Genomic DNA, 26703 nt, shown 5'->3' on the forward strand with positions numbered 1-26703 from the left:
AACAGGGAAAGGAGAAGTAGAATATGGAGTTGGGTTTTGTTGCCAGCCATGTGTCAGGCTGAAGGGGCTACAATTACCTTCTCAATGTATTAATATTCCAGCATTTTGAGATATGTTTGGATATTATTTGTCTCGTGTATTAAGTTTCCCTCCTAGCTTTGGGTCCTTTGCAAAGCGGATGAGCATACCACCTATTCTTTATTCAAATAATTGACCAAATTGTTAAACTGTATAGGAGCAACCCATAGGGTCCTGTGGCACGCCACTGGACATTTCCTTCCAGACTAGTAAAAAATCATTAATAAATATTGTATAGATAAAAAATTTTGTACAAATAAATATTTTATGGAGCCACATTTTCAACCACTTCTGAATCCAACAAACTATAATATAAATTGGTGCATGTCATTTCATCTTTTTCCTAATAACAGTATGATAAATTTTATCAATTTTTAAAATTTAGGTAAATTATATATGTATATATATAATTTCTATGACTAGATAAAAATGTGTGTCTGTCATAACCTGTTCATGATCTCAGTTTTTTCTGTAGTTACCACTTTCTTTTTTAGAAATTTACAATAACTACTCCCAAGGCATTTTCTGTAATTTTGCCAAAAGTTGATATCAGACTGGCTGGGAAAACTCTACCCTATTTCTATTTTTCAAAGATCTGGATATTTTCTCTAATTACTAATGAAAGCAATCTAATTCCTCTGTATATTTCAAAGATCACTGAAAATAGGGTTAAAGCTGGCAGAGTTCTGAACTGGTCCGGCCATTCTGGAAAGTGATTTGAAACTAGGTGTCAAAACATATATAATTGGCCCAACTGTTACATTGCTAGATCAGAACTTCTGAGAAAGAGATGGGGGGTTAGGGGGAGAAGAAAGGGAGGGAGACAGAAAGGGAGAGGGAGAGGGAGAGGGCTAAGAGGGAAGGGGAGAGGGAGAGCACTCATATGCCTAAAAATATTTTAGCATCCTGTTTTCCAGCAAACAAAAATTAGAAACTAAGGGGGTTCTCCCTCATTGGGAAATGTTTAAACACATTGTGATATATGAATGTAACAATGTTATTGTGCCATAAGAAATTATGACATGGGCAGTTTAGAGGGGGAGGGGAAGCTATGAATTGATAATGTGTGAATTAAGCAGAACGAGGAAAAAAAATTACCCAGTGATATTAAACAGAAAAATCAGTCTTTTTTTACTCTTGTGATTAGGCATTGTGATTTTTTGGGGGGGTCACAAATAATTTTCAATATGGAAATTACTTCCCTTAATGGACATTAGCAACTATTTGACAATGTATAATCTTAGGGAGTTGCTCATGGTATCTAGAAATTAAGTGACTCAGGCGCAACTAGGTGGGTCAGTGGATAGAGAGCCAGACCCGGAGGCAAGAGGTCTTGGGCTCAAATCTAGCCTTAGAAACTTTCTAGCTATGTAACATGAGCAAGTCACTTAACCCTAATTGTCTAGCCTTTACCATTCTGATTTGGAAATGATACTTAGTATCAACTCTAGGTCCAGAGATGGGAGGTTCAAATCTAGCTTCAGACATTTCCTATCTGTGTGATCCTGGGCAAATTGTTTATCTCTCACTGCCTAGTCCTTACCACTCTTCGGTATTGGAACCAATATACAGTATTGATTCTAAAACAGAATGTAAGGGTTTTTTAAATTAATAATATTAATAAAATTTTAAAAATATAATACATATAATATGTACCAGACACAAGACTTGAATGGGAACCTTTATTAACTCAGGAGATTGTTACTCAAATAGGATTGTGAGTAAAAAACAGGTAACAAAGTCTAATAATCTTGGTAACTAACTTGGTAACCTTTGGGCTATTAATGTAAGTAATAAGAGCTAAAATATAATTACTCTTTAGGTCTGGAGGGAACCTAAATAAGAATATTTTAGTTACATTTACTTTGGGATACTATAGAAATGAAAAATGAATTTCTAAACATACCTTATTTAAAGCACCTAGAACCAGCTTGTGAATATCATTCAGGAGGCATGAGTTTTTAATGACTTTAAGATTTATATTTAGTGAAGAATCTTCCTCATGTTCCTTCTTTGATTCTAAACAGGAAAAAATGACTAGTTTTTAGAGGGAAATTTTAAAAATTTAATAGACTTCTTGATATTATGCAACTTCATAAACAATAGGTTATTTGTTAGGCTTTGGAACAGAAGAAAACTTGTAAAGAGTTTACATAATTTAATACTACATCATGAGGTAAGAAATCTGAACTGAATGTTGTATATATTTTTATTTGCTGAATACAAATGAAGGATGAGAAAATTAAGATAGATGAAGTATCTGATAAAATAAAATGATTTTTGTTGTTTTCAGTGTGCTGGCAGGCTAAGATTAAGAAGCTTAATCAACTTCAACCAAAACTACACTAGTTAAGAGAAAATTCAGTCCTGAGTGTCTGACGCACAAGGGACAGTCAGATAGAAGATGTGGTATGTAAAAAGCATACAACTAGATATTATGACAAAGAATGTAAAATGTGATAATGATGGGGGGGCACCACCACCTTAATTTTAGTGAAATGAGGCTAACAAAATGTTGAAGTTGTAATAGAATTATAGAAAGAGAAAATAGTCTACACATGGCTTTATTATAGTATTGTGTAGATGAGAATGTAAAAAAATTAGAAGTTGGAGTCAGATATGCAAGATAACATACACTAGCTGATAACTGATGGCATAGTGGGAGCCTCAAAGTGGGGGAATAAATCTTTATAAATAAATTCTCACTTTAATTCAATTGATGTTCATATGTTCATATGTAACTGACTGGTCATGGTTCTCCTTTTAAACAAGTACTTTATTGATGAGTATTTCAAAAATATTTAATGAAATTCCTAATATTTGATGTTGTTGAGTTGTTTCAGTTGTGTTTGAATCTTTGTGACCCCATTTTGTATTTTCTTGGGAAAGATAATAAAGTGGCTCCCCATTTCCTTCTCCAGTTCATTTTACAGATGAGAAAACCAAGGGAAAAAGGGTTTGGTGATTTGCCCAGGGCCACACAACTCAATCTGGATTTTAAGTTTTATAAACTCTCTCGCATGAACTGTATAGCATAATTCATCTTCAGTTCTCTGAAAGTGAAAGAAATATCCAAAGAAACTGTAAAATGTATCACACAATGACAATGTTGTCAGCATTAGAAGTTCCCTAATTTCAAAGTTTATTGATCATTTTACCTTTTATGCATATTTCTTTTTTTAAATGTCCACTAAGGACCCTTGACCTCATCTACCTTTTTATTGTTGGTATTGGGACATGAGTTTTGTTTGCTTCTACAAAAATTAGAACTTTGAAATATGAGATTAGTGTTTAAGTTAGACTAAAATATTTTATTACTTGCAACATAATGTCTAGATACTTAATGACATGTTAGAAATCAGTCCAGTTGGCATCTTCTCTCATGGCATTATCCCTGGCAAACAAAACCAATTATATAACTTACCTGGGACAATAATATGTAAAATTGCTCGAAATGCCTCCAGCTGCACTGCTGATGACGTTTTGTGATTTTTCATAACTTCTATTATGTGAGATGTCACTGATGCCATTACATCTAGGTTAAGGTTACTGAAGATATGGAATTTAAATAAATGATAAAAAAAGAAACATACTACATAGTACATCTATATGTTCAAGACAACAATGATAGAAGAATGTTAAGCAGGATTTTAATTCAATTAAAAGTGCATACAATGGACCTCAGAGCATTCTGAAATGGATCTTTTAGAATAGCACTCTAAAATTGGGTCAGTGTGAGAACCAACCAAAGCCAATCAACTTTCTCATCTTACTATTATATTTTTTTACACATACTAAATTGTACTCTCCTAGGGAAAAAAAAAAAGTTATTTCCTATGTAAAGTCCAATATGCCATATAAATAGAGCTGAATAATGTCTCATGACAGATATAGAGACTACAAATATTAATTTCTTCTTCCTACATATAATTCTCATATGTAACATGTTATATCTAGATATTTTTCCAATGGAATGTAATAATATATCCAAAGATGAATTTAAAAATTAAAAAAATATTTGTGGGGGAAGCTGGGTGAGTCAGGCCTAGAGATGGGAGGTCCTGGGTTCAAATCTGGTCACAGACACTTCCCAGCTGTGTGACCCTGGGCAAATTACCTAATCCCCATTGCCTAGCTCTTACTGCTCTTCTGCCTTAGAACCAATACACAGTATTGATTCTAAGATGGAAGGTAAGGGTTTATAAAAAAATAAAATAAATACTTGAAATATGATCAAACAGCAAAGAAGACATATTAACTCTTGTCATGAACATTCCTAAATTTTGTGAATTCTATGAAAGCAACTAAATTTTTTTCTTAAAATTATTGTATTCCTTTTATCAGTTAGTAAAAATTTAATCTTCTTTACAAAAGAATTTTGAAAGTCTCTCATATATTCCTGATCAAAGAGACTGGTCATCATTTCAAGAACAGTTTATGCATAATTTTAAAGTACTCTCACACCTCAAAATCTGTTTTATTTTACTTTTATCCATTTCTCATGTGTCAGTATTGATTAAAGTTAGATTATACAGCTATAGCAAATACAATGCAATGTCTCTTCATATTTATATTTTTTCTTATCTGGTGTTAGTACACATGCAGCTAATTTGGAAATAACTCCTATCCCTGTAACCTTTTCCTCTCTTCTGTATGTATTTTAATCAATATTAAGAAAATTCAGTAACTTGAATGAGAGATCAAAAAATGTATGAGCCCTCCTAATGGCTTTGAATGGTAGTCAAAGCTAGTGGGTTATAAATTTAAGTGAATAGAAAAGATACAAGTAGGCAGATTTCCCCTTGATTGTACCATGATATCAAATAAAATAAAATAGCAAATGAAATACATAGCAAACTTTTAAAAAAACTATGTAAATGCTAGCTATCACAATTTTTAATAATTTGAAATACAGTAGGTACTGCTTACAAAAAATTAAAGCTTTTATTCCTGAAAAACTAGCATCTATGAAAAAAGTTAAAATTTTAAGTAAGAATTCTAAGATTCTATAAATAATGTTGCTTTGTATCCCTGAAATGCCTTCTAAGTCTAAGATGATGCCACATAATTTTCAGATATAGGATCATCCAAAAAAGTCTTAACCTTTAAATGTGAAATGTTGACTATTTTTTAATTATTAAAAACTGCTTATAACAAAATTCCATCTGATCCCAAACCAAGCACATTCAATATTTCCATAATTCTTCCTTACCTTCCTTCCAAAAGATGGTTTAACATTCTACATCCACTTTCAGCCACTTCAGGAAAGTCTAAATGTCTCATCATTAATTGCAGCACATTCCAGTATATTCCTTTGGTCAATAGGGCTTTTCTGATATTAACTGCAAGATAATTATTTTCAGAAATGAATTTTAAATAAACATTTTACAAAAGAATTTATTCATATACAAGTTAATAGGAAAATTGAGTAATATAGTTTTGTAAATTGTCTATCATTAACAGTTACTCTAAAATAGAGACTTCTAAGTCACCTGACAAATCAGATGGAGATCAAAATTTTCTCTGATCCCCACAAGCTGTCAGACCTTTCCAAAACAGAAACTGTGTATTATAACCAAAGCAACTTCAGCTCTCCCAATGGTCAAATACAACCAGAATTCTAAAGAAGGTTAAAGAAAAAAACATGAACTGATACTTATCTTGAACTCACTCAGCACCTCTTCCTCAATTCCTATGCTACAAGGAACATGCCTGCACTAATCAATCCAACATGGAAGAAAGAAACAATGAAGTAATTTCTTTTCTGCTCTAGAACTAAGAAAAGAATTTAGGACCAAACAAGGAATAAACTGGATGAAATGGGAACTTTGTGTTTTATAAAATTTTAAAAGTTTGTGCACAAACAGAATCAGGGTAGCTAAAGTTAGAAAAGAAATTGCTTGGAGGAAAAAATTTTTTCTCAGCAAGTTGTTTTGATAAATTAATCTTTGTTAGCTTTGTAAGAAACTGATTCAAATATTTAAAAACAAAACTCATTACACAATTGACAGTCAAAAGATATGAAGAAGTAGTTCACAAGAGGAAAAAAGTCCAAGCTACCAAGAGCCATATGAAAAAAATTCCTTGAAATAATAATAATTAGAGAAATTCCCATTTAAGCAACTCAGGATTTACCTCATACTCATCAGATTGGAAAAAATGGCCCCCAAAGTGAATGGCAAAGATTGGAGGGGTTGTAGGGAAACTGACGCATTAATGTACCAATATTCACAGTCTAGTTATTCTGGAAAACAAGTTGGAATTATGCCCCCAAAGTCAATAAATATGGCATACACTTTGATCAGAAATACTACTAAAAAAGAACAAAGAAAGAGGAGAAGCACTTGTATGCAGAAAGCAGCCCTTATCATAATGGTAAAAAAACAAACAAACTATAAACCATGTGGATCCCCATTAATTGGGGAATGGTTAAACACATTTCTAAACATGGATCAATATAGAAAAGAAGGTCTAGCAGTGCCAGATTTTAAACTATATTGTAAAACAGCAATTATTAAAACTATCTGGTGCTGGCTAAGAAATAAAAAGGTAGATTAAGGAAATAGAACAGACACAACAAATAGCAGTAACATATTATAGCAACCTTGTATTTGACAAAAATATAGATCTAGACTATTGGGATAAGAAATTATTATTTGATAAGAATTACTGGGACAATTAGCAGAAACTAGGTAAAGATCAAAATCTTATATTATTCATTAAGATCAAAATATATGCATAATGTAGATATAAAAGGAGCTATCATAAGCAAATTAGAAGAACAGGGAACATATTACCTATCAAATTTATGTATAGGTGGAGAATTAATAAAAAAAGAAGATTCATGGACAGTATTGTGAGATGTAAAATGGATAATTTTGAATACACTAAATTGAAAGATTTGTGTACAAATAAAATAAATATTTCCAAGATTAGAAGGAAAATAGAAAATTAGGAAAAAAATCATAGTCTCTTAGATAGAGGTCTCTTATCTAAAATATATAGATAACTTTGCCAAATGTAGGAGAATAAGAGTCATTCCCCAACTGACAAATGGAAAAAAGATATGGACTGTTTTCAGATAAAGAAATCAAAGTCATATATAGGTACATGAAAAAATGCTCCAAATCACTACTTATTAGGAAAATAAATACAAACAAAAATAATTCTGAGGTATCATCTCATACCCATCAGATTGGCTAAAATGACAAATGCAAATGAAAACAACTCTGAGGTAACCACCTCACACCTATCAGATTGACCAATATGACTATATAAGAAAATAATAAAAGTTGGAGGGAATGTGACAAAATTGGGACACTAATGCATTGTTGATGGAATTATTAATTGATCGTGCCATTCTGGAGAGCAATTTGGAACTATGCCCAAAGGGCTATAAAAGAATGCATGCCCTTTGATCCTGTAATACCATTACTAGGTCTGTATCCCAACAAGATAAAAAAGAAATGGGGAAGGACCTGTTTGTACAAAAATATTTATAGCTACACTTTTGTGGTGGCAAAGAATTGGAAACTAAAGGGATGTCCCTCAACTGGGGAATGGCTGAACAAAATGTGGTATATAATGGTGAGGGAATACTTTTGTGCTATAAGGAATGATGAACAGGATGATTTCAGAAAGAGTTGGAAAGACTGAACTGATGCACAGCAAAATAAGCAGAACCAGAACATTATACACAGTAAATGAAATATTGTAGAACAACCAAATGTGTTAGACTTTGCTACTAACAGCAATACAATGATCCAGGACAATTTTGAGGGACTTATGAAAAATAATGCTATCCACCTCCAGGGAAAGAAATGTTGGAGTAGAAATACAGATTAAAACACATGATTTACCACTTGTTTATTTTGGTATATGACTTCAAGTTTTTGTTTTATAAGATTATTCAGTTACAAAAATGAATAATATGGAAATGTTTTGTGTGATAATACATGTGTAACCCAGAAAAATTGAAAATAAAAATAATCAAGCAAAACTGTCCTGTTATACTAGAACCAGAGGACAAAATAGAAATTTAAAGAATCCACCAATTACTTCCTAAAAAAGAGCTCAAAAGGATAACTTCTAGGAATATTACATCAAAATTCAGAAACTCCCAGGTCAAGGAGAAAATATTGCAAACAACCAAAAAGAAACAATTCAAATATTGTAGAGCCACAGTCAGGTTAGCACAAGACTTAGCAGCTTCTGCATTAAAGGGCTGGAGGACCTGGAATATGATATTTCTGAAAGTAAAGGAACTAGAACTTCAACCAAGAATCATTTACCTAGTAAAATTGAGCATAAGACTTCAAGGGAAAAAATTGGATATTCAATGAAATAAAGGCCTTTCAAACATTCTTGATGAAAAGAACAGAGCTGAATGGAAAATTTAACCCTTAAATACAAGGCTCAGGAGAAAGCTTAAAAAAGTAAACAGGAAACAATGAAAAAAACCATTTAAGAAGGTTAAATTGTGAACATCCCTATGTGGGAAGGTGATTCTTGTGATGCTAAAGAACTTTGTCCTTATTAGGGCAATTAGAAGGAATATATATTCCATATATATATATGTATATATATACATACATACATATATATATATGGAGAGAGAGAGAGAGAGAGAGAGAGAGAGAGAGAGAGAGAGAGACAGAGAGAGAGAGAGAGAGGACAAGCATGTGAGTTGAATATGATGGGATGATAAAAAAATTAAATTAAGGCATGAGAAAGAAGAATACTTTGGGAGAAGGGAGAGAGAAAAATAGAATGTGGTAAATGTTTGAACATAAAAGAGGCATGAAGGAGCATTCACAGTAGAGGATAATATGGGGGATGTAGGAAAGAGAGCATATGAATTTTACTCTCAGCAGAACTGGCTTAATAAGGGAAGAACATACACAATTAACTGGGTAGAGAAAGCTATCTTACCCTAATGGAAAATAGGATGGAAAGGGGATAAGAGAGGTGGGCGGGGTTGATAGAAAAGAGGACAAATTGGGAGAGGTGGCAGTGAGAAAATACACAGGTAAATAGAATGAAAACCAAAGCACAGTAATCATAATGGCACAAAAAATTTTGGCAAGGCTCTTTAATAAAGGCCAAACTACATAAAAGAATGAGTTGAATTTTTAAAAATATGTCATTTCCCAATTGATAAATGGTTAAAGGATATGAATATGCAGTTATCAGACAAAGTAACTGAAGCTCTATAGTCATGCAAAATACTCTAAATTATTATTAGATAAATGTAAATTAAAACAACTCTGAGTTATCGCCCCACACCTATCACATTGAGTTTGGAATATGGTATCATTCCAAGGGCAGAGAAAGAATACAGAACTACAGCCAAAAACATTTACCCAGTCATTTGAGTACAATTCTTCAGGGGAAAAAATGGACCTTTAATAAAAGGGAGGATTTTGATATATTTCTGATGAAAAGACTAGAGCTATATAAAAACTAACATAGTGCTTATTAAATGCCAAGCACTTTGCAAATATTACTTAATTTGATTTTTACAACAATTGTGGAAGGTAAGTCCTAGTATTATTCTCATTTTACAGATAAAGAAATTAAGACAAATAGAGGTAACATGACAACCAGAGTCATACAGCTAGTATATGACTATATACTCTATATAGTATCTGAGGCCAGATTTAAACTTGGGTCTTCCTGAATCCAGATCTGGCACTCTATCTGCTTCATTGCCTACATGAACTATAAGCACAGGAGTCAAGAGAAATTTTAAAAAGATAGAAATGAGTGAACTAAGAAAATAAACAAGGATCAACTATTTACATTTGATTATATTATGGGAAGAGTATACATGTGTCCTTTCCGAACTCAACTACTCTCAAGGGTCATAGGACAGAAGATCTGAGAGTGATTTTCTTATACTTTGATGATTTAAAAAAAATAATGTAAAGAAAGAAGGACTGGAACAAACCAGGGAAGCAACCAAGAAGAAAGTGAGAAGAAATGAGCGCATATAATCAAAAGTATACGTGTAAAATTCTATTTAAAGAAGGAAGGGATAGAAAAGCAGCTGTAATTTGAAAACTCTCATCTGAAATGGTCAGAGAAAGGAAACAGATATAGTTGCAAATCAAAATGTTCTTTGCTCAACAGAGAAACAGGGAGGAAGAAGACAGAGATAAGAAGGAGGGTGTCTTAAGGAAGGATTTATCATTAATAAAAATAAATTCTAACTATGGGTAGAAAATGAAAAGAGGCTTAAAAATAAGAAGAGATAAAAACCAGCAACTGGGCTTTAAGTGAGAAAAAGAAGAGTGTCAGGGGAACTAAAGTAGACTGTACCAAAGCTAGAATATTGGAGCTGAGCACACTTCCCTCGAACCACTGACTGTCATTTTCATAAAGACATTGTTAGGAAAAAAAGAAAAGGAAAAATATAAGAGCATAGGATGGAGAGCAATAAACAGTTAACTATCCTAACCGAGTGTAATAAACTCATCTTTAAAATTAAAAAGGATAGCAGAAAGGATTAGAATTCAGAGCCCAACATTTGGTATTTACAGGAGACACACTTTAAAATATTCATGTATATTTAAATCAAAGTACTAGAGTAAAACTTATACTACTTCACCTAAAGTAAATGCTTAAGAGCTCTGGGCGATGCAATAAGTAGTCATGATTTCATAGGTCTAATAATGAAGCATGATTTCATATATCTAACACCTCCTGATAGAGGGGTGATGGACTCAGAATGAAATAATCATTTAAGGACAATCAATGTGATAATGTATCTTACTTGACTATGAACAGATGTTGGAAAAGCTTTATTTTTCTTTATTTTCAACAAGGGAGAAGGCAGGAGGAAAAAAATATTTAGGCTTTTCAATCCACAAAAGATAAAATAAAGTCTAAATTTCAAAATAAAATTTAAAAATTAACAACATAAAAACTCTTCTACAAGCTATGCCTTACCATTTTGTTCTGATAGAGTTGACAATGCATTAGCAGCTGCTTGAAATACTTCTTTTGATGAAGAATGCATTAACATGGAAAGTACCATTTCTCTATGAGCTGGATACCTTTTTCAAATGCAATAAAAACATTTATAATAATTTTTAAGGATTGTTTTAATTACTCTCTATTCAAAAATGGTAAATGTATTTGATAAATTATATACAAGCAATCTTTAGTATTATTTCTACTGGTACTGGTTGAAATTGGGATAGAACCTGCAAAATGTGGAGGAAATAGACACTTTTCACTATCTCTTCAGCAATGATTCTGGGTAGAAATTATGAGGGAAGGGAAGGTTATAGAATAATAGAAGAAAATGAAAGAGAGAATAGGAGCAGGAGGAAATACAAATACTAATAAAAATAGAGCTAATAGGACATAATAGTGGGAAATTCTTTTCTGTGTGTTTGACATTGTTTATTTTTATTATAATAATTTATTTTTAAGATTATGCCAATATAATTTTAATATTAATTTTTATTTTTTTAAACCCTTACCTTCCATCTTGGAATCAATACTGTGTATTGGTTCCAAGGCATAAGAGTGGTAAAGGCTAGGCAATGGGGGTGAAATGACTTGCCCAGGGTCACACAGCTGGGAAGTGTCTGAGGCCAGATTTGAACCCAGGACCTCCCAATCTCTTGGCCTGGCTCTCAATCCACTGAGCTACCCAGATGCCCCCTAATATTAGTTTTTAAATATTTTGCCATCCATATTAGCTCTTTCCCTCCAAATCTTCCCTCTCCACAAGAAAGTAGATAATATGAAATAGATTGTACATATTGTCATACATATTTACATGTTTGTTATATGGTGAGAGAAGGCATACTATTTACTCTAGAGAAAAATTAATGGAGGAAATAAAGTAGAAAATATGTTTCTATTTGTATCAGACTCTTTCTGGTCCTTCTTTAATGGTAGATATCTGATAAAGGGAAATTCTTAAAGAAAATGGAGATATACAAAAAAAATCAACATTATTTAGGTTAGAAATCACATTTGGAGAAATGAAAAATTCAGATTATCATCTTACACCACAGTTAGTTCCATACAAATACTTGACAAATATGAAAGATAACATCAAAAAGAAAACTGATCAAAATATATAGAAGTATCTTTCACAAATATGGGAAGCTTCTTCATCAAAGAATAGAGAAAAAAAAGATAAAACAATTTTTATGACAGAAAATTGAAAAGCTTTTCTACAAACAAAATGAAAGAAACAAGGATAAGGAGGCAAACTACAAATTGAGAAAGAAATCTTTGCATCAAATATCAAGTAGAAAGGGAATGTGGTGTAAAGAATGCTTGAGTTGAAATCCAAGGACCTGCATTCAAATCCCAACTCTATCATTTACTACCTGTGTGACCTTGGGCAAGGAACTTAAGCAGATTTTTATAAGCTTCAGGTTCCTCATCTGTATAATGAGAGGACTGATCTAGATGGCCTCTGAGGTAAAGATAAAGGTTTGATATATAAGATATATACGGAATTAAAGAAATACATCTAAAATCAAGATTATTTCCCCAGTATATGTGGTCAAACACACATAGTTCTCAAAAGAACTATAAATTGTTAAAAATCACGATTGCTCCAAACCACTAATGAGAAATGCAAATTAGGATAACTCTAAGGTTTCACTTCATATACAACAATCTGGTAAAGATAAAGGGAGGAAGGGAAGAGTAAAGGGAATAAACATTTATATATCATGTTTTATGTGTCATACAATGTGCTAAGTACCTCTTACAAATATTATCTCATTTCATAAAAACAGAAAGAGCTCAGATGAGGAATTATGAAAATCACTGAAACAAGGTAACATATACTTCTACAACAGAAGTGTCAAATATGTGGTGACTCCCCTGAGGCTGGCCCAAATTAGATTAAAATGTAATTGGTAAATCTTAAACAAAATAAATAAAAGTACAACAGGACACAGGTAATGTTAATATATGATTTTAGAAGTCAATATATGACCCAGAGTAATCATTGTGGAAGGCTTCCTGGTCCTATTTGAGTCTGACACTAAAAATGAAAAGAATAAATTAAAATTAAAAATGACAAAGAATGATATTGCCTCTTGAGAAGAGATGAGAAAACATACCTCCCACTCCTTTTACTGGAGGAGTGGAGAGCTATGAGTACAAAATTCCATATGTGTTGCCTGACGTGATCAATTTTTCAACTGGTTTTACTATACTATTTGTTTTTTTAATCTTTGTTAAGGAAAGTGTATAGGCAATTGGAGATATAAAAATAGAGGCCAACAGAGAAGTGAGAAATATTTAAGTAGTTTTGATAATCATTAGCATAGATATGACAATTGAATCCAAAGGAATCTACAAGAGCTAATGAGATTATCCAGTAAAAATGTATATTGATATAATTCTTTTTTTGTTAAAAAATACCCTTAGCTTCTGTCTGAGAATCAATACTGTATATTGGTTCAAAAGCAGAAGAATTGTAAGGAGTAGGCAATAGAGTTTAAGTGACTTGCTCAGAGTCACATAAAATAGAAGTGTCTGAGACCAGATTTGAATCCAGGCTCCCATATCTAGGTCTGACTTTCTATCGACTGAGTCACCTTGCTATCTCCCAATTTAATTATTATAGGTTATGCATATATGTAGTAGGATATGTTCTATAAAATCTGAGCAATTCATGTTGGCTGCTGTATCTAACAACCAGTAGGGGGAAATGAAGACTGGAGTTCCATTTATATTGATAGGTCCCTTTCTATGCAATCCTGACTCCTGCTCTTTTTATCTCTTCAAAAAGAAGCCGAGACCATTTTTAGACAATTGTGTCAATTTTCCAACTTGACGTTTTACAAGGGTTATGATTTACTCTATGACCTCTAGCACTTGCTACTTAAATGCCTGAATGGATCGTGATATGGTAGCACTTATGGATGAAACCAGAAATAAGCTATTTTGAAAGGTTAGAAGTCTCTGGGGTTTCTATTAAGAATTTAAAGGCTCTTGCTAATAACTTCCCAACATAACTTTTGCTAATTAATAACATTAAAAAGTAACGTATTATTTAAGATACTGAATTCCAAGCATTTTGAATCTACTTTTATCTCTGGAGAAATTTATCTATAATTTCTATAGTAAAAATATTAATTTTAGTAAATAGATTTCTTCTAATTTAATCAACATCGGCAAACATATAAAATCATTACTACTGACTGGTCATCTTCATCGCCAATATTTTCATGTAAATTGCTTTGATATATAAGTAGATTGTTTAAAGCCCAGCATGCAGCTTCCTGGATTGGAAAAAAAAGGGAAAAATAGATTATACAGTTATTCAGACACCACTCAATCTTAAAAGTGATTTGGTAACAGTCAAACCTGAACATGTGTGTTCTTTCTGTGCAATGTCAATGCTCTGTAACTGGCTTCTAACCAGCATAATTTATTGTCCTCATCATCTTCCTGATTCTCATTCTTTTCTTCTAAATCTCGGTTTAAAATAATGGTTTCAGCTTGAAGAAAAAAATACCATAAATTAGTTCTAATTTGGAATGACTGCCATGTTATGTCATGTTTCAAAATGGATATAGTTTCACCTTTATTAATATTCTATGTTAATAAATGCTAAATAGTAAAAAAAAGAAAGAAAAAAGAAAAAACATTCAATGAATAATCTTATCATAAATGGCACTTCACTTCTAGCTTAAATTCAACCATATCACAATTCTTAGACCAACTACACATCATGAAGTAATTTTTTCCTTTCCCCCTGTTTTAAGTTGAGCCAATGCTTATTTTACCTAATATTATTCTTAAGTAGATAATACTTAACATTTTTCACCCAAAAAGTGTTCATTATGATTTTAATTCACAAAAGGGACACTCATTTTTGGATATGGCCTATGGAAATTTATTTTGCTTAACTTTTTACAAAGGCTTTGTTTTCTTTTTTGGTTGGGGGAAAAGGGTCAAGAGAAAACAGATGTGTGTTACTTGAAGAAAATCTGACAAAATTAAATTCATGAAGTAAAAATGAGAGGTAATGTAGAAGGTCCCATAGTTCAGGGTGCTACAGGATCTCTCAGTTAGGGAATTACAATATTTTTGTTATTTGTTGTTAAGTCAATTAGTTGTGTCTGACTTTGTGACTTCATTTGGGGTTTTCTTAGCAATCTAAGAAGAGCTGATAGCTCTTCTTAGTAAACATTACCTTTCCCAAAGTGTTATATTATGATGACTTTTAATGAACATTCATCATTTGGGAAATTTCTATATCTAATATGATTAACTATTGGATAAAACACTGGCATCTTCTTTAAAAGTAACCTGAGTATGTTGAAATATAGAGTAAATAATAGTTATGAGTCTACTTCTACAACCTGATAAACCACAATTTTTGAGCTCTATGTGGTACAATTGATACAGTATTAGACATGGAGTCAGGAAGATTTCAAATCTTGCCTTAGATACCTACTAGCTATGTGATTCTGAGTGTCACTTCGCCTCTGTTTACCACAGTTTCCTTTTATGTGAAATGGACATAATAATAGTAGTGGCATCCCAAGGATGTTGGGAGGAACAAGAGGGATAATAATAAAACTGTAAAGTGCTTAGCACAGTGCATGACACACAACAAGCACTATATGAATGTTAACAATTACCTATTATTGCTCAATATAATTCTCTGGGAAATCTTTTGGGTTTAAATAAATTTATTATAAACAAATAAGAACACTGACAAAGGCACTACTACTGGATAGACCATATCTTCTAGGATATTAGAGCAAATATTAAGATCCTTTGGGAAAATATTTTGTAAAGTTTCCAAATTGAAAATGTACATATCATTCTATCCTTCATCTTGAGAATTCTGACCAATATTTTGATTTTCAAAAATTTCAGAGCAAAATAAAATAGTTTTAATATAATAACCAAAGTTTACATGACTATGGTTTGCTCTCTCACCATGAGAGATTTTATTTTTTATGTCTCCTTTAAGCTGCAGTTAAGACAGGGGGCAGATCTAAGATGACAGATTAGGAATAGGCTCCCAGCTACACTCTCATAATGTTTTCCTCAAAATATTTTAAAGAACTTCAAATTTTAAAGTAGCATCTCAATAACTTAAACTTCAAAGCTTTAAAATGCCGTCTCAAATCAAATTTTGGAGTGTCAGGGCCAACAAGAGGGAGAAAGAAAACTTAAGAGGTGAGTAGGAGAAGTCCATGGCACCTACGCGGTTCCTTGTCCAGAGAACACACATATAATTGTGGCAACAGAAGCTGTACTTTCAGGTGCTTTCAGGCCAGAAATGCCAAGGGTCAGACAACTGATGAGAAAAGAATATATGGGACCCTTTTCTGGCTCTGGATACAGCTGATGGTAATTCACAATTCTGTTGTCTATGGTGTGATTTTGAGTAATAGTTAGAGGGCAGAGAAGAGCACTAAAGGTCTGTCACAAATGAGCAGGCGTGCCAGTCACAGTTCTAACACAAAGATTAGCACTGTCACTTATAGCTGCAGTGGACAAGGGCCCCTTTCTAGCTAAAGAACAGAGTGTAGGCCAGGAGAGCAGTGATAATACCTCTCCCAGGATCACATCACCTTGAAAGCAATAAAACTTTGCAGACCTCCTTAGAACCAGCTCTGAAAACAGTAAGATGGAAAATCCTGAAGCTTGACTCAGTGATTCCCATCTCCAGCTCAAGATAGCTCAATTTTAACAAATAGTTCAAAGTCAAGAAATATGTTGAGAATATGGGCAAGAAACCAAAAAGGGTGTGTGTGGGAATTTATCAATAAAGCTACTACAGTGGCAAGGAAAACATGAACTCATGTGGAAAACAACAATATGAAAAAAGCCATAGCGAAAGTCTGAAATAAATGCTATAAAAATAAGATTGATAAATGATCATTTGGATATTAACATCCAATTTTCAGAAGAAGAAATTAAAGTTTACTATAGCCATATAAAAATACTCTAAATCACTATTGATTAAAGAAAGGCAAATTAAAACAACTCTGAGGTACCAGCTCACACCTAGCGGGGATAAGGGGTAAATAGGTTCACTAATATATTGCTGGAAGAGACATGAATTGGTTCAACCATTCTGGAGACCAACTTGCAACTATGCTCCAAAGGCTATAAGTCTGTGCATACCCTTTGACTCAGCAATACCACTACTAGTTCTATATCCCAAAACGATCAAAGAAAACAAAAGGTACCTCTAATATACAAAAATATATATAGCATCTTTTTGTGGTGCTTAAGAATTGGAAATTGAGGAGATGCTCATCAATTGGGAAATGATTAAAGAAGTTCTAGAATGTTATTGTAATGGAGACTGTCAGGCCTTTAGTATTCAATAAGATATTTACCATGTCAGCATTATAAAAGTGAAGCATAGAAATGAGGCAATTAGCCACTAGAATGCAAATTCCCATGAGAAGGAATTTTTAAAAATTATTTGTACTTATAACCCCGGCACGTTGCACAGTTCTTGGTACATAGTAGATACTTGATAACTTTGATTAATAATTATATACTTCATCCTTCTTCCCACTCACATCTACTGCACCCTCCATCTCAAACAAACCAAAGCCATAAAAAACAAACAACAGAAACACACAAACAGTGAAATTGTCAGAGAAATCACAATGTGGTCTAAGAAAACAGAATACAAAAGTGAAAACAGAAGAAAAATAATTATAGGTCCATCTCCCTGCTCTTTCCCACCTCTACCAGGTAATAATAAAAATAATTAAGAGTGTTCCAGAGTAAATAAGTTCCAGCCTAATCATGAATTTTAAAAAAATCTATAAAAAATAAAAGAACAGAAAACAATGACAAAAAGAATACAAAAGAGAGCAACCAAAATTCAAAGCCAGATTATATGAGGAGACTTGAATAAATAAAGTTGTTGAGTCTACATCAAACACAGAATTTAAAGCTGCTGTGGATTTTCTCCTCTCAGAGACAGCGTTTTGAATTAAGGAGTTGCTCTCTGGACAAAAAAAAGTACATCAGTATTTCTTTTTATGTACACAAGATATTTTGATACTATGAAAAGCAAGACCAAATAAATATTTAAGCATTTACCATGAAAGCTACTTTATAAAACAAAACAAAATAAAGTTTACTTACTGAGGAGAGCCAAGCAGCTTAGTGCTGCAATCTGTAAGGGTGCATTCATTGGATATTTTTTAACAGCTTTCACAATGACCTCATGAACCTCATTTAAAACCAGGATATTAAAGAAATTATCTAAAAACAAATTATTAATTAACTTTACATTAAAGGAATTTTATAATTATTTATAAGTTATTACAGTTAATTCATAGAATGGTTATTCTTCTATTTTTAACTTCTTTACAAGCATGTAACACTTCTTTAAAAATAGGTTAGCATGTTTATATACATTTCTTGTAAACTGTTATACACTGTTACCACTTAATTATCTAATGTGATGAAACTGACTGAGCCAGAGTAAAGAAATCTAAGTATATCTGTGTTTCTTTCACTACTCTCTCCTTTCATCACCAATAAAAAGTATAGCACCTCATTGTAAGTGGGACTGATATAGAATCCCCTAATAATAATAGTTCACATTTACATAGCACTTGATGGAACAAAAAGTACTTTAAAAGCACTATAAGGGGGGCAGCTGGGTAGCCCAGTGGATTGAGAGCCAGGCCTAGAGACAGGAGGTCCTAGGTTCAAATCCAGCCTCAGACACTTCCCAGCTGTGTGACCCTGGGCAAGTCACTTGACCCCCATTGCCTAGCCCTTACCACTCTTCTGCCTTGGAGCCAATACACAGTATTGACTCCAAGATGAAAGTAGGGGTTATTACAAAAAATACACAAAAAAATAAAAGCATTATAAAATTTCATAATTAGAAGGAATTTAGTGTCCTTCCTCAGTGGAAGTCCAAGTTCTAGTTCAAGAATTCCTTCTATAGCATTCTCAAGAAAGACTAATTCAGTCTTCACGTGAAGATTTACAATCAGAGAGGACCCATAAGCACCTAAGGAAACCCATTCCACTTTTGGATAGCTTTAATTGCCCCCCTTGCAACTTTTCTATTGCACCCCCCAAAGACCAACAATCAAACTAGCAAGCATTTATTAAGCCCCTACTATGTGCCAGGTACCAAGTTCTGGGGCTATTCCCAGAAAAGCTAAAAAACACCCCCTGCTCTCAAGAACATAATCATGATAATGATGCTGATAACAAAAAACAACCACAATAATGACCACGTCAGTGTCACAGAAGGTCTCTTCTGCTACTCTCTCCTCCTTCATCCCTGTTTCACATATTGAAGTGGCCTTCTCCTTACCAATGCTAACTTCTCTGACTGTTTGAGTGATATTTCCTCTCTCCTCCAAAAGACTGTCCCCTCTGTCAGACCCACTTTTTCATTGTTTTCAATTTCTCCCTGTCTACTGGCTCCTTTCCTACTGCTTACAACTATACCCACATCTACCCTACACTGAAAAAAAAACTCTTAACTCAATCCTTCCATCCCTGCTAATTACTGCTCTATTTCTCTTCTACTCTTTGTAGATGAAAAGTTCATCAACAAAAGGTGCCTCCACTCTCGCTCCCCTTACTCTCTTCTTAACCCCTTACACCTCGGGCTTCTAATCTTGTTTCACCAAAACTGCTCTCTCCAAAGTTACTTATGATCCTAGTCAGCAAATCCAATGGTCTTTTCTCAATCTTCATTCTCTGATCTCTGCAGCTTTTAACATGGTTGATCATGCTCTCCTCCTCAATATTCCCTTCTCTCTAGGTTTTTGGGACAACATTCTCTCCTGGTTTCCCTCTTCCCTTTCTGACCACACCTCTCTCTCTTCATGGCTGTATCTTCCTTCTGATCATTTCTTCTATCCAGAGGTGTCCTTTTCTCCCTCTATACTATACTTGGTGATCTGATCAGCTCATCTGGAATGAATTAGCCTCTTTAAACTGATGATTCTCAAATATCTTTCCTGCCTTAATCTCTCTCCTGATCTGTAATCTCAAATCTCCACCAGATTTCACCTATTTCAAACTGGGTGTCCACTAGATATTTTAACCTCAATATTTCCAAAATAGTAATTATTATCTTTTCTCCTAAACCCTCTTTTCCCCTTCTATCATCCTTACTTACTACTGTGGAGAACAACATTCTTCAACTTCTTTGGGTTCAAAATTTTAGGAGTCATCCTGAATTCCTCTCTATCTTTCAGACCCCAAATTTAAGCTGTTGTCAAGACTTGTCAATTCCACCTTTTGCAACATCTCTTGAATATGCCTCATTTTCTCCTCTGACACTGGCCACCACTGTAGACAAGCCCTTATCAGCTCATATCTTGATTACTGAAATAGCCTTGTGGTAGGTGTGCTGGTCCCTCTCCAATTCATTCTCCATTTAATCTTAAAACAGAGATCTGATCATGTCACACACACACACACCCCCGTCCCCACCTCTACTCACCAAACCCCACTAGCTTCCTACTGGCTCCAGGAATAAATACAAAGTGGGATTTGGGGCATTCAAAGCCCTTCACAACCTAGCCCCATCTTCACTGTTAAGTCTTCTTATACCTTATTCTCCGACATGTAATATTCAATCCCATGACCCTGGCCTCTTGGCTGTTCCACAAACAATCCACTACAATCCCTCAGTTGTGGACAATTTCCCTGGATCTTCCCACGTACCTCCTCCACTCTGACTACTGATTTCCCTAGATTTTTAAGTCCCATCTAAAATCTTACTTTCTATAGGAAGCCTTCCCTAACTCCTCTTAATTCTAGAGTTTTCTCTCAATTATTCCCTCTTATCTTGTATATAGCTTGCTTTGTATACATTTGTTTGCATGTACTCTCCCAAGTTAGATTGTTTCTTGAAGGCAAAGACTGTGTTTTCCCTCTTTTTGTGACTGGCACATAAGTACTTGGTAAATGTTTATTGAATGAAATGTAGAAATGAGAGACACCCACTGAAAATGACTACAGTTGAAAGATGGAGGGGTTTCTTTGTAGAACTGTAAGGAGGCCAATGTCACTGAATGAAAGAATACTTAGAGGAGTATGCAGTATAAGAAAACTGAAAAGGGGGTAGATGAAGGTGGAAGGAAAGTATGAAGGGCTTTGAAAGCCATACAGAGGTTGGCATTGATCCTGGAGATGATAGATAGCCACTGGAGTTTATTGAGCAAGGAGGTGTCATGGTCTGGCATTTTAGGAAAATTATCTCAAGGAAGGAGGATGAATTGAAATAAGCAGGAAACTTGTGGCCAGAAAACCAGTCAACAGGCTTTTGCAATAATCCAAGAATGAGGTGATAGGGGTCTGCACCAAAGTGTTAGTAGTATCAGGAGGGAAGAGGGCCTATTCAAGTGGTATTGCAAAGGTAAAATCAGCAGCCCTTGGCAAGAGAAGGATGAGAGATAATGAGGAGTCATGGGTGATGTCAAGGCTGTGAAACTAGGGACTTGGGAGGATGATGACAGAAATAGGGAAGTTTACAAAGGGGACAGATTTAGGGGAAAAGATAAGCTCTGTTTTGGAAATGTGGAATTTAATATATCTTTTGGGCATCTAATTTGAGTTGTCTGAAATTGCAAGGCAGCTGGAGATGTAGCATTGGAGATCAGCAGAGAAGTTAGCATTGGACTAAGTGATTTGAGATCATCAGCATAGAGAAGATAATTAAATTCATGGAAGCTGATGAGGTTATAGCATAGAGGGAGAGGAGAAGAAAGATTTGGATTCCTTTAAAATTACCATTGCTACCAAAGTGTAGCTAAACCAACAGTAGTTCTAAATCTTAGCTCAGGTGACTTATTTTTGCAGTATAAAGGCTAAAAAACTATCATTTTACTCATAATATATTTTAACAGAGGATCCAAATGGCATGATAAATTAAATAAAAATAACTCACCCAGTGTAAGCCTGTGTAATAAACAGCAACCAACTTCTTGAATTTTTTCACTGTTAGAAAACATTTTCATGGCTTCTACCACAATATTGTAACATCTGACATTTCCACTCATTAGAACTTCAACATTACTGCCTAAATAAAAATTAGAATACATTAATATGGGGACATTTCCCCTTATGTACATACTTATACAAGACTTCCTAATTTCACAAACCTTGATGGTTATGATATAGTGCTCTACTGACAGTAACAATTGATAATCTATATTATTAAGCACATTAATTACATGTTAATTATGATTGCTCTTAAAAAGATCATACTTAACTTTAAAAGAAAATAATAATCTCAGATTCTTGCATAAAATATGAATGAACAAATCAGAGTCATAAAGTTAAAATGTGGCCTCAAAAGGCTACTTAGACCAATCCTCAATTTTATAGTTAAGGAAACTAAGATTAAGTAATTAGGTGACTTGCCCAACATCATAGAAATAGTGAGTTAGTCAGAATCAGAAATCTAGGTCTTCTGACTCCAAAATCACCACTCTTAGCACCCCATGCTGCAATGTTGCCTCTTGAAAAAAAAAGAGAGCAAGACTAATCAATCAAAGGATAGAAAGGTATTAAAGATATATATTTGCTTTTAGAGCACAAGCAAGCCAATAACAGTTACAATTTAGTTTTAATATATAATTTAGAAAGCTATAATGACAACATTAATAATACTTTTCCAAATAAAAGTATATGAAGATTTTAACAAATATTAACAGGTGCCATTTTTAAAAATGTGAACAAGATTTAGAAAATTATGAGTTAACTGCTAGAAATCAGAAATAAAATGGTTGCAATAAGTTGTTAAAATAAAATGGTCAAAAATCCTGGATTCCAAGACTGATTTTCTTTGACCTTTGCATTATGAATCAAGTCATTTTATTTCTTGGGTTATACTAGATGTGAGTAGAATACAATGCCTAAGACTTAAGCCAGCAAGAAGCCTTATATAACTAATAAAGCCAAGGGAAATCAAAAGGAAGGGCAAATTCAGTGTGATGATACTAAGTAACTTATAATCTTTAGAAGTATGGCCATTTCCAGTAATTATTCTGCTTCCTTCACATTCAAATGTTTAATTTCCTGTGGCTGAGAAATTAAAAAGCAAAGCTTGAAAACCTCTAATAAATACTTCATTAAAAAGTCACTTTTCCAAGGGAATATGGATTACCTCCTGATGGAGAGGTGATGGACTCAGTGAACAATGATACATTTTTTTGGATATGGCCAAATTAAGAAGTTTTTTGATATACAATAGGAGAATTGTTTTTTTTTTTTCTCAATGAGAAGAAAATAGGGTAAGTGGCAAGGAGGTGGAAGAAAGAAAAGGTAGATTTTCATTTGGAAATAAAATTTAATTTAATTAATTTGCCAAAGTAAATTTATTTACTTTTAAATTTTATTTTATTTTTAAAAATACAGGTCTGTTCTCTAATTTACTGAAATCCCAAATCCATTTTCTCTGACATAATTAAGTACTAATGCTTATACCTATATCTCCAGAATTTATTGATAAATCCATATGCACCATGTTTTGTATATCATGAATAGGAATACAAGGAATATCTATATTATACTTGTGTATATCTTTCACCACAATTTGAACCTTTTACCTTGTCATAGAATTGAGGTGACCCTTTATAATAGTGAAACACCAGCTTTGGTAGGTTCTTCCCTTATATGCTTTTGAGTACAGTTTTGATAACATACTCTGTTGGCTAAGCACCAGTCAAAAAAAGACTAATCACCAGAATGCCAGTCCCAAGCCGACTTTTTTTTTTCAGCCACAGCAGCTCAAGAAAACATCTATTAAAATATAGCTTTTAAAATCCTGCACAACCTAGCCCCAATCTACCTCTCCATCCTCACTGGATTCCCCTTAGGCTGTGATCTAGCCAAAATCCTTCTCTCAGTTCCTCGCTCACAATAATTTATGACTCATGTCAGTTGTCAGTGCTTTTGCACTGGCCATCCCACCAGTTTGGAATGCAGATTCTCTCTTTACTTCTACCACTCTGGAACCCTTCTCTTCCTTCAAGATGTAATTACTCACTCCCTCCTTCAAGAAACATTTCATGAATCTTCCCAACTGCTAGTATCCTCTCTCTTAAACTATTTATTTATTTGTACTTTACTCTCTCTGTCCCCCCCCTTTATATAATTATTAACTTTATGTGTGTTCTTCTTGCCTCCTCTATTACAATGTAAGTTCATTACAAATAGGGATTATTTCATTTTTTATGCTTGTGCCTATTATTATGCATCTAGCACAGTATCTGGCACATAGTAGGTGCTCAATAAAGCACCACTCAATAAAGAGATTGTTCTCCTCCTCAATGGAAAGAGCATTCAGACTGGAAAAATCACTGATCAGTGAAATAGTTAAGTATTAGTATTTGTTTATTGCATTTATAAAATTGAAAAATACCGCCAATGACCCCAAAGTTTTCCGTGGTGATAAAAAAAACTACCTTTTCAACAGAAATATTTCTCCAATGTATCTATATGTAATGTCCACAAATAATAAAATAGCACAATATTTAATTAAAAAATGAAAACCCAAGAGACGATGATGTATGTCAGCAAAAACTATATTACAAATGTTAATTTGGACACAAGAAATGTCATAAATAGGAAAAAGGAGGTAAGAGCTAATCATGTATTTAGAGCAAGGGTAACACAATACACAGACACAATGCTACAACTGCACTCACAATGTTAAAGATCTAAAAAGACTTCCAATGTAATCAGTTAAAACCTTACAGCAATTTTATATAAAGACAGACAAGAAATGCACATGCAAAACACAAGGCATTAGTTTTTGATTAGCAGTAATGGAAAAGCATCCATAATGAGTTCACAGCTCCATTAAAATACTAGTGATGCATAAAATGGAAAATATTAACAGTAACTTGAAAAAACTAGTGACAATATATAAATGGACTGAGAACCAAGATGGGAAATTAGCCCATTAACTAAACTTGACATTGTTGTCCATAAGCCAAATTCATTCACTCTTCACAGCCCTCCTTCAAGAAAAATACTATTCAATTTCAAAGTTTTATAAAACTATCTTATTTTGATATTAACAATAATAATTTTACCCTGATACCAACACAATTTAGATCTCTAATTTATATGTCCAAAAATAAAAAACTCTTGAAAAAGAATGATCCAAATACATACTTACATGGGAGTGCAAGGGAATGTAAACTGTGAAGAACATGAAAAACAACTTCTTCTTCATGATTAAATCTTTTTAATGCATTCAGCAAAAACATATAATCTTTGTTCTCAATAAATTCAGTCAGTTGTTCTTCTGAAACTAAATTGAAAGGGAAGTATAAATTTTATGAATTATATATACATGAATTGGATAGATTGGATATATATTTTGTGTAGTTATAAAAATAAAAAATCTGAAATAATTAATTAAGAGTAAAAAAGTTTTTATACAAAACTATGCCAAAAAGAATGAAATAAAATTGTTTTGACCAAATTTATTTGAATTATTCTCTGGAAATAAAAACATACTAGTAAACAAGGAGTTAATAGAATAAAGGATTTAGAATTTAAGGGAAGAAGAATTTTAAGTAGAATCTGGCCTTTAATTAACAAAGTATGTGAGAAGGTAGTTTGGAATGTGAGTAATTATCTTAAAGAAAATTAGAGTTTCTCAAGGGAAGCCCAACTATCTAAAACATATGTTTAGTTCAACTCAGCAAATGGCAAGAAACTGAGACTTTGTTATTCAATTTTTTCTTGATGGTTACCAGCTGACAGTAAAATAATAACAATAATAATGTTGCTGTTGTCAACAATGATTTTCAGAATTAGGCCAGAATTAAGCCCTTTGATTTTTCATTTGAAGTAAATAATGGATGCTATTTTTTAACCACAAAGGTTGATATGAAAATATGAGTTTATTCAATATGATGAAGCTACATCAACAGAGATATTGTCACATTAAAATTTAAAGTCAGAAAACATGGTAGGCACTCACACATTTGTATGTGATCCTGATAATAACTTCTCTTTAATTCAACACCAACATGTATAATCATTTATGAAGTGGGTTCTTTAATAAGGAAGGAAAACATTGGTACTTGTTCAATGGTATTGTAATTGGTCTCAGAATCTACAAAATTTTTTTAAGTTCAACAGTCTTTTCCCTAAGAATCAATTCATTCTAACCTTTACATAATTCTTGTCTTTCCTCTGGATTTTGTTCCAGTTTGGAAACATCTGGCAATGACTCAGCATTAGCTCAGTCTTCACTTATTCATTGACCTACAGTTTTCTCTTTAAGCACGAACCACTTAGTTTGCAAAAACTCCATCTTTATCACATACCACAACACTGCCAGTTATGTTCTCCAAAGACTAGCATATCTGAATAAGTTCCATTATACAGCATACAATAAGATACTTCATTCATAAAAAAGAGCATAATTTAAAACATTTTGTTTATTTAGAAATAGGGATTAGACCTGTGGTTTCATTGGGGTGATTTTGTTTTTGGACATTTAAAACTTATTTTTATTCCAAATGTTTACACACCCAAACAAAACAAGCATTTACATACATAAAGAAAATATTACTCAAATGTAATCACAGATCTCTTACATGTTAAATTACTCTTCTTCATATTTACATAATAGATTCCATA

The 26703-nt window shown here is 33.1% G+C and overlaps 1 protein-coding gene across 1 annotated transcript in view; it reads right to left on the minus strand.

Annotated features, from left to right (window-relative positions):
• Positions 1 to 26703, minus strand: part of LRRK2 (leucine rich repeat kinase 2) — a 186857-nt gene that overhangs the window by 140273 nt on the left and 19881 nt on the right. The window contains exons 6-14 of the mRNA XM_007503896.3: positions 25226 to 25360; positions 21986 to 22117; positions 18199 to 18318; positions 14431 to 14564; positions 14266 to 14345; positions 11029 to 11135; positions 5291 to 5420; positions 3503 to 3627; positions 1985 to 2097 (exon numbers count right to left, since the gene is read on the minus strand). Of these exons, the coding sequence (XP_007503958.2) occupies positions 1985 to 2097; positions 3503 to 3627; positions 5291 to 5420; positions 11029 to 11135; positions 14266 to 14345; positions 14431 to 14564; positions 18199 to 18318; positions 21986 to 22117; positions 25226 to 25360 (1076 nt within the window). The remainder of the gene's footprint in view (positions 1 to 1984; positions 2098 to 3502; positions 3628 to 5290; positions 5421 to 11028; positions 11136 to 14265; positions 14346 to 14430; positions 14565 to 18198; positions 18319 to 21985; positions 22118 to 25225; positions 25361 to 26703) is intronic.

Source organism: Monodelphis domestica, chromosome 5 (assembly GCF_027887165.1).
Source record: "Monodelphis domestica isolate mMonDom1 chromosome 5, mMonDom1.pri, whole genome shotgun sequence".
NCBI classification, from domain to species: Eukaryota; Metazoa; Chordata; class Mammalia; order Didelphimorphia; family Didelphidae; genus Monodelphis; species Monodelphis domestica.